The sequence below is a fragment of the Dysidea avara genome, chromosome 4 (genome assembly GCF_963678975.1).
Source record: "Dysidea avara chromosome 4, odDysAvar1.4, whole genome shotgun sequence".
Classification (NCBI taxonomy): Eukaryota; Metazoa; Porifera; class Demospongiae; order Dictyoceratida; family Dysideidae; genus Dysidea; species Dysidea avara.
The window spans coordinates 12,376,335-12,393,210 of record NC_089275.1 but is presented as its reverse complement, the minus strand read 5'-3'; the positions used below and the strand labels follow the sequence as shown (position 1 = coordinate 12,393,210).

Here is a 16,876-nt window from a genome sequence, read left to right as displayed (position 1 = left end):
TACAGTGTACGTGACAGGCTGTGCAAAAATATAGGACATATAAAATTTGCAAAGCTTACTTATTGAAACTCATGACTCATATAAATATCTTTTATGTAATATGACCATGCAATTACGAGGCCTTGGAAAATCACCCTCATGGGGACATTTGACATATAAAGTTCTGAAACACAGCATTATAACTTTAATTCCTACCCATAAAGAGTAGAATAAACCATAGATACTATATACTTGAATTGCAAGAAAAATTTTAGTAAATATTTGAAGTGTTTTCTGCTATTAACAGCACCATGCTAATTTCAAAAACTCGTAATTATAAGGGTGATTTTCCAATATTTGGTCACATATTGGCTCAACAACGAGAGATGACCTAGACCTGGGTCTAGCCTGTTGTATGACAATCTCCAAAAAAAAGAAGGGGTTTGCCAGTTGTCACAAGACAGGTGTTCTTCTAGGCATAGCGATGCGGGGAGGATAGAACTGTCATTTAGGCCAGAATAAAAAAATGAAAATGTATGCAGGGCCAGGCTAAGCTTTTACCCTGCTACAACGTTTTATCACAATTTATACCTATCAGGTGAAGTGCGTGTATTATTGGTTCAAAGGGCTACGTGCATTTAGAAATAATAATTACATACGTAGAACATACTAGCAGTGACTAATGATACTATACCAGGAATTACCAGCATATTATGCAAACAAAATAATTTCTACTGAATGCATAAAGTTATAATTATAGCATAATAATGTTGCTCCCATCACAAAATAAGTTGTTTTCTTGCTTTGTAGCAGCATATGAAGAATTATTCTTCTGCAAAAATACAATAATCGATTTATGAAATGCAATGAAGGAATAAGAAAACTGATGTATGTGCAGTGTACTCTGTGTGTGTGTGTGTGTGTGTGCGTGCGTGCGTGCGTGCGTGTGTGTGTGTGTGATGACGATATTACTATGACTATTTTCACCTTCTGTATCACTTGACTCATGGCCTGAACTTGCACTAGAGTTGGCATCGGAGTGCTGATCAGAGTCTAGAATATAGATTACTCAACATAACTATTAGAGTCTAGCTGCACACACTATTAATAATTCATACCATATTCATAAGCTAAATGGCCATGAGATCTTCCTTTCATCAATATTCTGATTTTGTGTCTTGTTACCTACATTATATGTACAGTTGTAATACAATCTGAGTTCATTATTATATTAAACCTGGTCTAGTACTGTAAGATCCATTTCTGCTTCCCTCACAAAATAACGCACAACATGATGTTGCTTACAGTTCAGTGCCTCTTGTATTGGCAGTCTGTTTTTCTGAGTAATTTGTATGTAACATGAGATAAACAATTTGCTATATACTGACATGAGAATATGTACGTACATACATACATACATACATACATACATACATACATACATACATACATACATACATACATACATACATACATACATACATACATACATACATACATACATACATACATACATACATACATACGTACATATACCATACAGTATACATTTATTTTCATATAGGGCCTGAGCTAACTTCTCAGCTACAAAAAGCCAATTCTGATATCCTGTAACATACTGTACTATTTACACTGCTTGGAATATAAAGATTCTCACATAACTTTATTTTCTTGATAGCTATGATAAAATTCTTTGAATTATGGTATTTTCATTTTGTATTGGTAACTTTCAATCTAAATTGTTTATCTCAAAGGACTAAAATTTTACTTTCAGAAATTTCTGTGGAGTATGTATGACCAGTCAGGTAAACTTTGTAGCAGCCATTTTTCCTATTGGGAAACTCTCTACAAAAATGTCTTACATTGTCAAGCGTTTTAAGCCATAAAGTGATAATACAATAAGATAATAAGATATTGAATCAGACCTGGTATTCTTTTAATAAAAGTTCCTTTGAAAATCTGGAATGTGAAATATTCAAAAAATACAAATATTAAAAATGGTACAATGTCACTACCTCCAGATACACAATTTAGAATGACTAGTGTTCTTTCCCCTCTGTAAACAGTACTGAATAACACTGCAGGATAGTCTACTTCACCTTTCTAACCCAAGGACAAGCAGATAACTCAGTAGCCTAGCGCCGCCTGCCCATTCACAAAAAGTAAGGATTTGCAGATCCCATATCATCTTTAGCACTAAAATTCTGTGCTAGCCATTTAATGCATGCCTGACATCTATAGTACTGTTTTCAGTTTATGCCAATATTTCCTTGGTTAAACACCACACCTTTAATAGTTGTTGCATTTGAATAGTGACCATACTGTGTCCTTAAAGTCAGAGCGTAAACGCCACCCTTGAATAAATGGTGTGGCTATTATTTGAATCTGGTAGTCCTAAGGAGCTATTAGTCTGGTGCTGCCTACTCATTCACAAAATTAAAGGTCTGGTGAAATACAGATCTGATATCATTTCAATTAGATAGCACAAGTAACTGCTGGTTATGTCAGATGATTTCTCTCCAATAATATTAGAACAAAAGCATTGCGTTGTCAAGGCGACTTATGTGTTAATGTTATTGGCACTATGCATATTGTTGGAAACTCACTTTGTTGGAAATGCCAATCTCAGCTCCAGCCTTGACTAAAATTTTGACTACTTCAGTGTGACCATTACTTGACGCAAGGTGTAAAGGAAGATCACCACCCTATAAGAAATCTCATTATGAATATAATCACCCTTTAATGTTTTGTATTAAGTGATAATTAAGGTAATATTGTACCCATCCTATCTGCAATGTAATTAACACAATCAAAATTGTAATTCGCTTATTTTCATGCAAAACATTTTCATGATAAACTTTTTTGTGTAAAAATATTTTCAGATGACTGCTCTATTAGAGTAGTTCGATTTTATGTAAAAATTTCATGTAAGAACTTTTCGTACGAGTTTCGCATATGAAAATTATTTTATAATGAAAAAAAGAGCAAATTACAGTACTGTACTCTACTGAACAATTTGCAGACACAGCAAAGTCATGGATGCCACTAAGATTTAACCAAAGTTGATCGGCTGTATAATGCTTTGTTACTTACTACATCTTACATATATCCCATAATTATACATTTTCAATTAACACATTGTAATCATTGTATTAAAGTCTGCACAGTAGCTGCTCTACTGTTCTGAAAGAATCTAAGAAAGTGATTATTTTGTGAAGTTTAAATTAAATTAGAACTTGGATAACTGGTATAATGGTAACTGGTATTTTATTTAACAAAGTTTATCAGTCATAACTTTCCAATAACTATTCTGCAACGTCACATGGTGAATAAGTAATATGTCTGATACATGTTCAGAGTTCAAGAAATTATGATAACGGCTGAATAGGCTTAAACATTATTCTAAGTCAATAATACATTTTCAAAATAAAATGTGGTAAGGATTCAGAATCAAAAATGGAAATAAAACCGCAATTAAAAGCCAGTGCTGGCTCCATTTTAATGTAAGGGTAGATGATTACAAGACCTGAAGTCAGCATCTCCAGAAGTGGAATCTTGAATATCTGAACTAATTGGGAGAAAGGGTGTTCATAGTATGTAAAATCGAATAGCTGTACATTTATATATATGCTTTGCTCAACTAATCTAACAAAGACTTGTTGACAAAATGTTCTAATTGAGCAGTCAATTTGACGTTCAGATAATCGAGTGTTCGGTTAATTGGGGTTCCACTGTATAGTGTTTGGCAGTGTAACAAATTTTAACTGGTTTAAGTAGCTACATGATTTATTTGTGACCTGAATCAGACTTGAAAATCCAGTCACATGAACAGTGATAATAGCTGCATTAATTTGCTCACTTTGCTGATTGAATTGATATTAGATCCAGCAGTGATCAACATCTTTGCTATCTCAACGTTTCCATATCGCGAAGCGCAATGAAGAGGAGTCCACCCATCCTACAGTGACAAACAGCCACACAACATAAATTAGTACCAAAGTACTAAATAATAAATTTACTTCATGCTGAGCTATATTAACATTTGCTCCTGACTTGATCAAAAGTTTTACGACCTCAATGTGATTCCAGTTTGAAGCAGCATGTAGAGGAGTCCATCCATTCTATTTTCAACAATACTCATTGACATGTTATCTTAAATGAACAGCAGAACTGAATATATCAATACTGCTGCTGCATGTTGCCTCACATAAATGGCAGCATTGATATCAATATTTTCTGACTTGATCAGTGCCTCAACAGCCTGAGGATGGCCTTCATGTGCAGCATCATGTAAAGGAGTCCATCCATCCTATAGCGAGAAAATGTATTATGCTGTCTGTATCCTATCTGTTTCATGCACTTTTTGTCAGCTACAGCTCATGCTTAATATACACACACTGAGACTGCACCCCTGTGAACTGTATGTACAATGTTTTATTTTGTACGTTTTGTTTTGTACATAATGTTCCTTACTTTAGTAACAGCATTAATGTTTGCTTCAAATTTGATCAGTAATTCCACTGCTTGAACTCTGTTTTTGTGCACAGCTTCATGTAGTGGAGTCCATCCAGACTATTTATAATGTCAAGAAAATACACTGAAGTTGCTGCATAAATGCTGTATTTCCTTACCGTTGCAGGATTCATGTTTGCTCCTAACTTGATCAACGTTTCTATCATTTGACAATTTCCAGTACATGCAGCAGCATGTAAAGGAGTTGACCCATCCTATATGTACGTACAGTATATAGTAATGGTAAGATAAAGTACATTAATTTGCAAAAAGGTTTATTCCAAAGCCTTAAAACCTCAGTTTTTATCTTGCTCAAAATGAAAGAAGTCGGTAATATTTATCATGATAAGCTGCTCATATTTTTTTTACCAATTCCAAGAGTGCTTGCATACCACACAGTAAGTTGAAAATTTGTCCACAATTTTTGAATTTCTTAAAGTCTCCACCTATTAAGTTCTTTAGGTCCATGCTTGTTCACATACAACATTTTGAAATTTAATTTGTGAACAGAGTATCTTCCTAATCCTCACCATTCTGATAGAGAGCAAAAACTTAGAGTGGGCAATCTACAGTTGTTAAACACATTTGAGAGATGTATTACAGGTTAATGTTTCCATCAACCTGTTTTTGAGTGGTCAAACTTCATGTTTACTGATTAGTCTGGTGCTATATAGCTTAAGAGATAAATTTCAAATTCAAATTAATCATTGCACGATTCATTAAAATGTATATTGTCGTTGTTAATTAACTTAATAGGTGCATGATCATCCTACACAAATAACAGTTGAACCTATCCCACTAAAGACAGAAGTGAAGGATGACATAGGGATGAATTCGTTGTTATTTAGTGCTTGTTGAGATGGCAAAATATTAAACCAGTGGAACCACATATATTTCTATCAAGCAAGTGTATATAGCAGGTACGTGTCTTAAATGGTCTGTGTTAATAAAACTCAGTGCTAAGGGTACATACATATAACCTGAAACTAGCCATAATTCATGTGCACTCCTAGTAGCACCTTTGCTAAAAGTAAGGGTCTGGTGAAATACAATCAGTTCCAAAGGAACAGCATATATAACCATGAGTTACGTAAGATCACAAATATAATAAATTGGATTGATTGGAAATGGAAGTTGTGCATGTAATAAAACTATTCAGTGGGTGGCAAGTTAGTGGGTGGTAAATTCCTTTGAAGTAAAGTGCCTTCACTACACTTCCTGAGTTTTTAATCTGTCCAAGGGTGTCCATGCCTCTAGCTGTGCGTTCCAGCTGGTCAGTGGCAGTCCAAAGTGTCAGAGTGTTTCCAGTGACTGACACAGATCCACTCGTGAAAAGCAGCCCAAGAAACTCAGTGGCATATGGCTGTGGTATGAATGTGCGGTGTGTGGCTATCAATTCATGGTGAAAAGTCAAGTTCAATGGTGTGTGCGTAAATCAAAGATTTTCAAAAGTTTGGTCACACTTGAAGAAATCTGTGGGAATCACGTGAGATGATTTGATCACAGCAGTTCATTATTCCTGTCTGTAAGCTTTTCAAGGATTGCATGTGTGTGGGATGGTTATCTAGGTAAGAACTGGTAAGTAATACATGCTTGTGGCTTTATATCATTCACGTGTGACCTAATATGGGAAAACCGTCAATGTACACATACCAATAGATTGTGAGATATGCCAATTTAAATAATTATTTCAATCCATTATAGCTTAGCAAGGCCAAAAGCTATGATTTGAAATTTCCAGCTGTCAATAAATATTTCTTCCCAGGGTGACCATCTCTAATAAAAGAGTCTGGATGTCATGTGACAGAAACTTGCATTTATGTTGTGGGATATGTATATACTTTGCATGAATAGAAAACTCTTGAGCCACTCCATAATATATATCTACAGTAGCCACTAACCTCATTAACAGTGTTCACATCAATGTATCTGGTGTTTATTAGTGTCTCCACAGTAGCAACATCCCATGACCAAATTGCTTGTAGTAGTTGATCACAGTCTGACTTCTGCATCAGTACATGAGAAGACATTGTGAAGACATTTATGGTATTAACATTTATGGCATCACAGGTTAATATCAAACAACAGTAGTAGTGTTTAGCAGGGTTCCAGGCACCACCTAAAATGCTGCCATTAAAAACCATCATGGAAATATGATACGTGGCAAAAATTGCATAGCCTTTAGTTGGTGCATAGCAAACACTCAAAGACAGCTGGATATTGAAAATTGCTAAAAAATCACCAAAACTCAACTTTTGGTTTGTTTGTTTGTCTGCCTGCCTGACCATAGTCACAAGAATAGAAGCCAAACAAAGCAGCACACGACCACCATTTCATGCCATAACAAAATCACTAGTGGTATGTGCCTTTTCTGGTTCTGATGAGAGTCTTCCTTCTGCACTTTGCCTTTCCTTTTATCTTCAATTACGTGGTTGTTTTATCTTCATTTAAGGAAATCATAGCAAGGCATTAATTTTTCGCATCGACACTTTCCCTAGAGGAGTCCGACCACACCCCTACATGGTCACCACTGAAATATACACCTTCATACTTGGACCGCTACATGCTCTCTGATCTTTAAGGGGTTGGCAGCATGTTCTGGCTGTAATCAGCTGCGGTGTTATTGTACAGTACAAAATCGTAGGTTATAGTTATATTACTAGACATCGCAAACTATCTATTGTGTAGCTCACTCAGGAGTTTGAGATACCAGTCACAGCCACACATTTATAACGTATATGTGCACAATATCTACAAAAAGCAGTCTTGTAGCCTTCCCAATTATTTGCACTTGGCAACCCACAACTTGATTTGTGAATACCAGCCTGAAATTTAGTCATCTGGGTGCATTTTTAAGATGATAGGTTAAACACATAAGGATCGGGTTGTGAATCATGAGTTTGAATGTCAAACCTAGAAATTTGGAATATAGTTATGCTGTAATTCTAGTATTATTAATTTAAAAATAAAGTAGGTTTCCAGCAAACATGATATGTGAATGATGGTAGTTTATACAAGATAGCTATACATGGGAAAATCCCTACGTATACTTTGGCATTGAACAGATGGTGGTAATATGTCAATGTAGGGATTTCCTACATACATATAGTTAAGTTGTAAAACTACTAGTATCATAGCTCTTGTTTTACAACTTCTTATCACTGGAACCCTACTTCATTTATAACCACTAGCACATGAGACCAACCACTGCATGGGTTAAGATGTCCTGCACTACTTTGGAGCCTTAACTGAACATATACATATTTATCAATAGACTATAATTTTATATTAACAGGCTGCACATGCAGGTGCACTTATATGTAATGCATGAAGATTGTCCAACAGATCTAGATTTGATAAAGAAATGAACTGGATAATATGTATGTATGCTGTTTACTATTCATATTATATAACTGGCAACAATTTGTTGTAGCCTTTGGTACAGTAGTTTCAGAGTTGCTTTGTTTCGTTTCATAGTATCATGTGTGTAAAGTGTACATAAAGCCAATCAATTATCCACCAAGTACAAAATGAATATCACATAGAACAAAAACAATTTTTGATACTATGCGACCTAGACAATTATGCCTTCCCAAGGGAAGAGGGAAACAGAGGTAAGTAACAGTGTACACTACTCAATACAGTAATATTAAGGAATGCAACATGTTGCACATACAACAATTGTAATATCTTACATTTTTTCTGTAATCAAATATCACCGTTGATGAGATATTTAAATACTTGAATGTTTCCTTACAAAACTTGTGAGTGTTGGCTCTGGCTGTTTCTATCATGCATGAAACTGCATTAACAGGAATGCACCATTCTATTGCAACTGAAAAAAATGGGCGAGCTTTAAGAAATGGAGATATAACACAAGGCTCTACTCCACAATGATCTGCAATGAAGTATTTCAACTCATCATACTCCTCCTTTGTGATGGATGAGAATGTTTTATCAACAATGGCAATCATTTTTTTATAGTCTTCTGGCACTGTGCTGCTTTCTTGTGGAAGTTGTTCACATATCTGTTGGAGTTTAATTTGACTATAGATTTTAATTTCAAACAAATGTAGTAACTTCAAACACTTCCCCGCATTTAATGATGACATAAATACAGTCAACATGGAGTAGTCATCCCATCTGTAGCAGTGACGTAGTTTATTGATTAGAAGTGTTTTGATACTTGTACAGGATTGTATATCTTCAAGTTCACTATCGCTGAATATCCTAACCCCAGACGAGTCTTTTACCGTTAGGGTAGATGATATTATTTGCAATTTTTCAAGATTATCACTTTCATTTTGCTTTAGCACATTCAAAATTTCAATAAGAAGAAGACCAAATTCTGTACTGGCCTTCTCAGGTGTGTTGCAATTGGTTATAGTGAGATTAGTCAATTGCCTATTTACAGAGCCTGTGGAAATCAGTAAATATGTAGCTACATGTGCTATATGTATGTAAACGTAAGGCTTAGCCCTACAATAATGACCCATGCTAATATTCTAATGTACGCAGTGATTGTGCTTTACACAAACATACTTGCTTTGTTGTATTACTGTCATGCTATGTTTAATATGCAGAGATTAATTATATTCTGCATGTCAAATATTATGAACTTCCTCAACAACAAAACAACTGACATTTGATCATTTATTCTATTAGGGTAGTCACACTAAAATGATATGATCAATTGTACTTTTAGTGACAGCACTTTGATGTTTTGTTTCATAAAAACCTTTGATAATAATGTAAGAGTTTTAGAATGTGCGTAACAGGATGATTTTCCTGATATAGCACCTGCCCTAATAAGCAAGTTAATTAAACAAACAGTACTTTTAGGATCCCACAAACTTTCCTTAGCTATATTTACTTTCTACCCACTATAGCTACTTAAACCCTATGATTCAATTTTACCAACAGCAAAAACATCTAGTATAAGAATAATATTAATGAAAGTAATAAGCTCCAGTCAGTTATGTACACACTAAACTTCTGCTTGCAAAGTGCAATCCTATCAATTTATTTGAGTTGTTTATTTGCAATTTACTTGTGACGTAAATGTAAAAACATCCAGCAATATTGTACATATGGCATAAACCTCATGGCTACCTTTTTTAGATAGTTCGCTCATTTTAACATTATCTGCTGCAGTTCTCAATCCAATATTGTTCAATGCTGTAACTAGTTGACTCCAACTGGCATCAGGTTTCATCTCAAGCCATGTCTTGAGCATTTTACTACAACGAACATTATCACTTTGATGCTCAGATTGTATCACATCCAGTACAGCAGTGTTACTATCCAGTAACTCCACTCCAAGCTCATACCATCTGGTAGCTACTCCAGATTCTTGTCTCATCACATTGTTCAAGTTTTTTAAATTTAATCGCAGTTTGTCATGATCTAAAGAAGTGTACTGTAGTGGCTATGTAAGGTTCTATGGAAACTATTTAAACTATATCCACATAGTATTACTACATTCATACAATTGCATATCAGCTGTGAATCAGTATTTAATTACTATAAAGTGCTGGTGCATCTAGGAGTGGGCCATGTAGGGCCTTATCCTCACCATAGAACTCTGGTGCCCTACCAGAGGTGTTTGTATGCAACACTGTGATGTGTAGAACCTTCAAATACCCTAATAAAGCAGTCGCAGACAAGTACGTAGTGTAGCAATAATCCATGCAGTTACAAAGAAACTAATGATATTTTATCAGTGATTATGGTTACAGGGGGTTTCTGAGATTTTTCAGAAACTGATAAAACAACATCAAGATATGTCCACTGTAAATAGAGCACTCAACCTAATACAACAGTGAAGGATATATTAAAATAATAATAGTATTTGATAAACTGCAGAAATTGCTCAACTTTAGAGGATGTAACTTTCAAATTTTCCCTGGAACTATGTCCCCAGAGCCCTAGATTGACATGGTTTGCATGCTAGCATGCTTCTTACACTAATGTATATCTTTTCTACATACTATTATTATTATTACTAGGACCGCGTCACATACAACCAAGTACATACACCAACGTGACAGCCCCCCTGGTGAGGCTATTAGGTGGTGAAGGCACGATCCCCAATATGTCACAGTAGTGACAGATATAACACAATAGTGGCATCATAACTAAAGGCCACCAGTAGCTAAGTGCCAGTACATCATTGGTGTGGTAATGGCACAGTGATGCGTACACAGTATATGTATACAAAACATACAGGAGAGAACTATACATTATTGCAGTATTGTATGCAGCAATACATTATAGGCAACACCACCAGATAAATATTATTAGCCAATACATAGCACAGTATATCAACATCAACTAGAGCTACATAGGGTTCATCAGTGGTGTAGCAATGGCACAGTGATGGTGACACACTATAATTATGCATACACAACTTGCAGGAGATAGCTACACAATACTGTAGGAGTATGCAAGCCAGATGAACTAGATAAAGGAAGACTGCCAAGCCAGCCAAAGCCTAGTAGCTAAGCCAGGTGAAGGCAAAAAAAGATTAAGCACGTATTGAATTGCCTGACACCAACACAAGGGAAGTTTGCCATGCCAGCTGCACAAGACAAGATTGTTTGCTTGTATTTTATATGTAACTGTATTGTAAAGAGTGTGCACGTGGCATATGTTTTAATGTTTTCTTGTATTGTTTATTTACGTGAATCCACTGGCAGCTGGCATGGAGACTTGAGACGTTACAAACATAAAAACTTACTTGTAATCTTCTTGTTTACACGTAAAGTGGCACTCCACGGGTATCGCTAATCTTCTCCTTCACGAAACCTGTAAATAAGCAAGGGTGTGGTACTGCACGTTATATAGAATTACACCTATGGTCAAGTCATCAGCACGAATGGGTATGACGATTATATGTTTGTGCCTTCATTCACAGGCGAATCTTTCCTCGGTTAGTTCATGTCTCTAGATCTCGTAGTTTTCGAGAAAATTAATTAATTAATTATTATTATTTATGATGTAATTTTAACCGCATTTTATATTATCTTTAGTACTTTGTTGTATAATTATTACTAGGCCCGGGACAAATACAACCAAGTACAATCACCAACGGGATAACCTACTGATGGGGCATGTACAAACAGTGAATGGCCAACACAGTGTGTGCAGGTAGAAAAGATTCACAGTAATACAATTGTAGAGGAATTGAATGGCACATAAACATAAGGGATGTATTAGTACGCAATTACAATCAGTGATTATCCGACCATGGAGATGTGAGGATGTACCAGCACAGTGTGTGTGGATGAAAAAGATGCACATACAGTAAACATAAGTGATATATGTAATTACAATCATGAGGACCTGCTACTATTATGTTGTATTGAATACCCGACCATGGAAGACCACATAATGCATTGTCACCGTCCCTCCTGCATGATTCTCACAAGTTGAGGTGCAAGTGTATGCTCTCATATCTATGGTATTAAATCTCATGAGTCATTCATGCCTGCTAGCAATGAAGCTTATACATCCATTAAACAGTCCTAAAATTATAATGTTTAATGAGGATGAATGAGGGTACTGGATTAAGATATGCATGGCTGCTGAAGTTTTCAAGAGCAGATGTCAATGATAAAAGAAGCAGGGTATTTCACTAGAAACAGTTATCTTACGTTTTTTTATGAGCTGGGCCATATGTCCTAAAATGATAACATGATATACTACAAGATGAAATTACATTTACAGTGGTGTGGCAATGGCACAGTAGTAGGAGATACACAATACAATGCAGGTGATACACAAAACTGTATGCAAGCCAATAAAGGGAGACAGCCAAACTATCCTAAGTCAGGAGAAGGCAAAATGTACAATACAAGAAAACATACCACGCTCTTTACAATACATTTACAAACACTAGAGGTAGCCAAGCCAACTACACCCTAGCAAGCCAGGTGTAAGTACAAAATAATACAAACAAACATACCGCTATTAATCTTTTCCTGGTCTTGTGCAGCTGGCATGGTGAACTTTGTGTTGGGCGTGGCCACCTTAATAACTTTCCTTTGCGTGGAGCGAGGAGTGGAGCGCATCCACTGGCAGCTGGCATGACGACTTGAGACTTGGTGTGCCAGCTGGTAACAATTCCAAAAACAAATGATCAGTAGTTCATTCGTCTAAATTGCTGTTGGTCAATTAACCATAGATTATATTGTAGTGGGCATCATGTGGTAGTTGTTTTGATCGGCGTTAAATAGAATAGTCGTACGGTTTCTATCACCTCCACGAGAACTCCCGCCCATTATATCATTGCCTCTTCGTTCAAGATGGACTCTATTCCCGGTGAGTGCGAAGCCTTAGGCCTTGTAGTTTTCTCAAACATTATTTATTCATTATTATTTATGATGTAATTTTAACCGCATTTTGTATTATTCTTAGTACTTGGTTGTATAATTAGTACTTTACAGTGACCAGCACTGAAGGTCTGACAGCAACATGTGTTGCAGCCTTTGGATAACAAGAACTGGAGACTTTAAAAATTAATACTTAACCTAGCTAACAATAAGGTAAAACAGAAAAGGGCCAAGAAAGGAAAAAAATCTCTCCTACCCCAGGATTTGAACTGCAGGCCACCCAATGCCCAGTTGAGCGCCACACTCAGTCTCCTCCAAGAGGGATGGATTTACTGTTAATGCTATGTAGCTAGGCCCTGGTACTACAAAAAGTCTGGATTGTAAACCACTGGTTATCAGTAGCCCTGCCCAATGTGCCATGTAGTTTACACACTACAGTACTTGACGTAGTGACAAAATACTGAAGACAGTTATCGTTTACTCTTGGCTTACTAAAATACATGGAAATTATCTGATAGGTATGTCATGTTTGTCCTTGCAACATTGCTATCTACTGATTGCAGTAAGTATGTATCCATAACATGTACAGTTTAATGGAGAGAGTATCACACTTTGTGAAAATACACCTGCCATTGCTAGCCTGGCAGCATACTCTGAATATAATCAGTAGCATATGAAGATATTTCACTTAAGGGTGCCCTATCGTATGATCAAGGATAAATACATCAAGAATGTATGGACTTGCATTCTATTATTTTTTAGATCGATACTGAATTTTTATTGGCTGAAAACGTGGTCTCTAAGTCCCGTAGTACCATGCTCATGTCCAATAGAGACCACACTCTGAAGAACAGTACAAGAATTGTCTTTTCAATCAACCTAGTCACTACAGAAAATACAGGTGATAAATGACACCGGTAAGACATATTATCATGCTACTGCTAATCGCCATCATCTAAGAGAACTGGGTCACAAAGGAGGACAAAGGTAAGTCCATGATGTGCCTGAAGTAAAAACATCAAGCCAGTAGCCTTAGCCGTTATTGAGTTACAGTTGTCTGAAGGCATCAGACAGGCAGACAGGTAGTTAGTCAGTAAAAAATCTGCTAAATGCAAAATTTTTGAAATTCTATAGCAACTTATTGGAAGTATTTTTGGCCACTCTGAAGACAATTCTGTGTTTGATTATATCTCACCACCAATACTGACAAGATACCATGAAGGTATTGTGAGGCTAATTTTGGGTTGATAATTTTACCCAGAAAAGCCCAAATCTTCATAATACTATTGTACTACATGATAATTGTACATGCCCAAGCACTCATGCTTCCTATGCCCCTGAACTAAACCACCAGTCAATCAACTGAGCCTTCTTGCTGTGGCCACTATCGTGCCATAATCACAATACAGCAATAATACTAACAACACTAGCTTGTACATAGAGCTTTGAACTACTGTATTCTTAGATGGCAGACAAATTTTTGTAATGAACTGTAACAACACTGACTTGGAACAAAATGTGATCCGATGAGCGAAAATCCGCATTTTCCTCAAGCTGACTTTTTGTTGTCTAGGGGGAAAACCAATGGGCAGTTAAAATTAAGTTTCAACATTATCTGGTAAGAGCTTTTGGAGTTATAGCGATAGACAACAAGAGTAGCAAAACAATCAATTTGTACAGTGCCTATGTCGAAAAAATTACAGGCGCTCATATAAGTCTTGAGTGCAATGGACTATAGAGTTGGGACTTGTGTCACTTTATTCATCATGAACTGGGACATTTATCAAGGTATAATTTTTGGCCTAAATATACCTATGCTATCAAACAAGAAGTCTGTTAAAGCTGATAATAATTAAAAGTTAGGTTTTACTGCAATGTAAATAAACACATGAAACTCATGTTTGCTACAGAAACAAAACAATGATATTCGTACTCTCCATGATGAGGGGAATATTAGATATTTCAATTCATGTCTTCCTTCACTGTTTACTGAAGTGATTAAAATGTACATAAAATTATTTATGCAGAACAAGTTTTTTACCCAATGTACTTCCCAGGCATTGATCTCAAAACAGAATTATGTAAATAAGTCAGGTTTTCGCTCAGCGGGTCACAAATACAGGGCTCCCGGTAATTTTTTTGAGTGTACTGTCAAACTGCCAGTACGACTCAGATTTTGTCCTGTCAAAACACAAAAATGTACTGGTACCCAGTATTAAGCTTTCAGTACTAAAGATGTAGTCATGCCAAAGTAACATAAATTAATGTAACACTGTTTCTAGTCCAGTACAACAGTCTATTAGCACTTTATGCATCCCACAAGTCAAAGGTAACACTGGATAACATGGTTTTAAATACATTTTGCACATTCATATAGCTGACAAGTACAAGTAGGCTGGTGTTCAAACATCACTGTTTTGGCTTGAGGTAAAGCTTGTGGCCACAAACCATAAACAAACAGCTTAATTAAATACTGCTGCATTTGTAAGGCTGCTCCCCAGCAGTAGTGTAGCATTCTGACCAGACAACAATAAAATTAACCAGTCATTGCACAATATTGACTGGAAATTGGCTGATTGTCAAACACTATTTTGAGCCCTGAAATAGTATTATATCTTTTACTGTTTTAAAGCGCAAGTTGCACAGTTTCCTTGGTTTTGTATAAACAACTTGGCATCAAAGTATTCATGCAGATAGCCAAACTTCTTATACACAAAACTAATACCAAAACACAATGTCTCATGGGTATCCTACAAGCAAATTTAAAACCCAAGTGATTGTTCTATTAGAGTAATTGCTTGTACTATTAGAGTATGCCATGTCTTGTTTTATCATGGTGTTATAAAGATGACATACTTACAAGAACCAGTGGAGCCCTCTAGAACCTCACTTGGAGAGCAATTTAAACTTGCATCAGAAAGCAATAGACTTTAAGGATACATAAACTTTCTATTAGTTTATCATCAGACAAGATGCTTCCTACAGTATAATAGCTAACATAGCTAATTATTTACAACTAGCTATTGCCACTCTAAAAATATCTACCTCAGCGTAAGCTAAATTGCATGCCTAGTTAATAGTAAGCCACTTTATATGCCATTAATTACACATTGTAACTTTAAAGTGTTCCGCAACTATTAATTTTTATATACACTATGTGTTGCAATCATTACTTAACAGGTACAAGTTTTACAACTTAGCTATATCAACAGTGACATTACCTGATCCTTTATCCAGTGTGCCGCTATCTGTGTAGCTTCCATCCATAGCTATATGCAGCTACTGTACCTATCCAATGCAGTGTAAAATCAATATAATTAGTAATACTGTACACTGAGTGGCTATAATCTAATTAAAGACCATCACAAATTGGGCGTGGTTCAAATAGCGGCTACGCCCCGGCATAGTCATCATGGCAGTCACAATTGTCTCTCTTTCTCCCCTCTCCCTAAAAAAAAAAGCAACTCAGCCGGCTCGGGTGGTTGCAGTCGTACCACACAAGCTAGCCTAGACATTACTAGAGATTACTGCCAGCTATACACCGAGTCAGTTTAGCAGTTCCCAGTCACAGCGGTGTCAGTCGAGGTGTCAGTTGACCGGTTTGTAACAATCGAAGTAGCTAGCCAACGATCCAATAATTAACCACTAAATGTGTTATTCCACGCAGGAAAGTCATTGCGTTGTACGTATATTCATTCTAAACCTCGTCACGGTAACTGAGGACGAAGTATATCGGCGCAAACTGACTTAGCTACATGCTTACCTTGGGCGCCAGGCTTAAGCGAGTCGCCTTGGATGCGTTCAGTTCCACCAACTCTCACTGTACAAAGAAAACAACTTCTGTATTCTGACTTCCAAAAAAAGAGTGGGGTCCTTAACTATTAGTCTCACGTGGGTGGCCATACCGTTTTTTTTTTGTCACGGCGCTTAGTATCGATTTAAAAATAGGCGCTTACAATTTCCAATCTGTAAGCGCAGTGACGGAGATAAAGTGGTCTGGCCACGACTCGAGACTACCGGTATTAACTACAGTCACGTCAAATGCACCTATA

At 36.3% G+C, this 16,876-nt stretch overlaps 1 protein-coding gene across 1 annotated transcript; it reads right to left on the bottom strand.

The window, feature by feature from the left end:
• Positions 1–659: 659 nt before the first annotated feature.
• On the bottom strand, positions 660–16,722 carry LOC136252996 (uncharacterized). Its single transcript, XM_066045584.1, has 15 exons — positions 16,588–16,722; positions 16,046–16,112; positions 9,604–9,897; positions 8,187–8,908; positions 6,393–6,497; positions 4,611–4,706; positions 4,453–4,551; positions 4,187–4,288; positions 3,999–4,100; positions 3,839–3,937; positions 2,586–2,684; positions 1,217–1,318; positions 1,098–1,164; positions 967–1,032; positions 660–811 (listed from the first exon to the last, which is right to left on the bottom strand). Exons 2-15 carry the CDS (start codon positions 16,089–16,091, stop codon positions 804–806), a joined length of 2,007 nt encoding a protein of 668 aa, XP_065901656.1. The 5' UTR covers positions 16,092–16,112; positions 16,588–16,722; the 3' UTR covers positions 660–803.
• Positions 16,723–16,876: the final 154 nt, after the last annotated feature.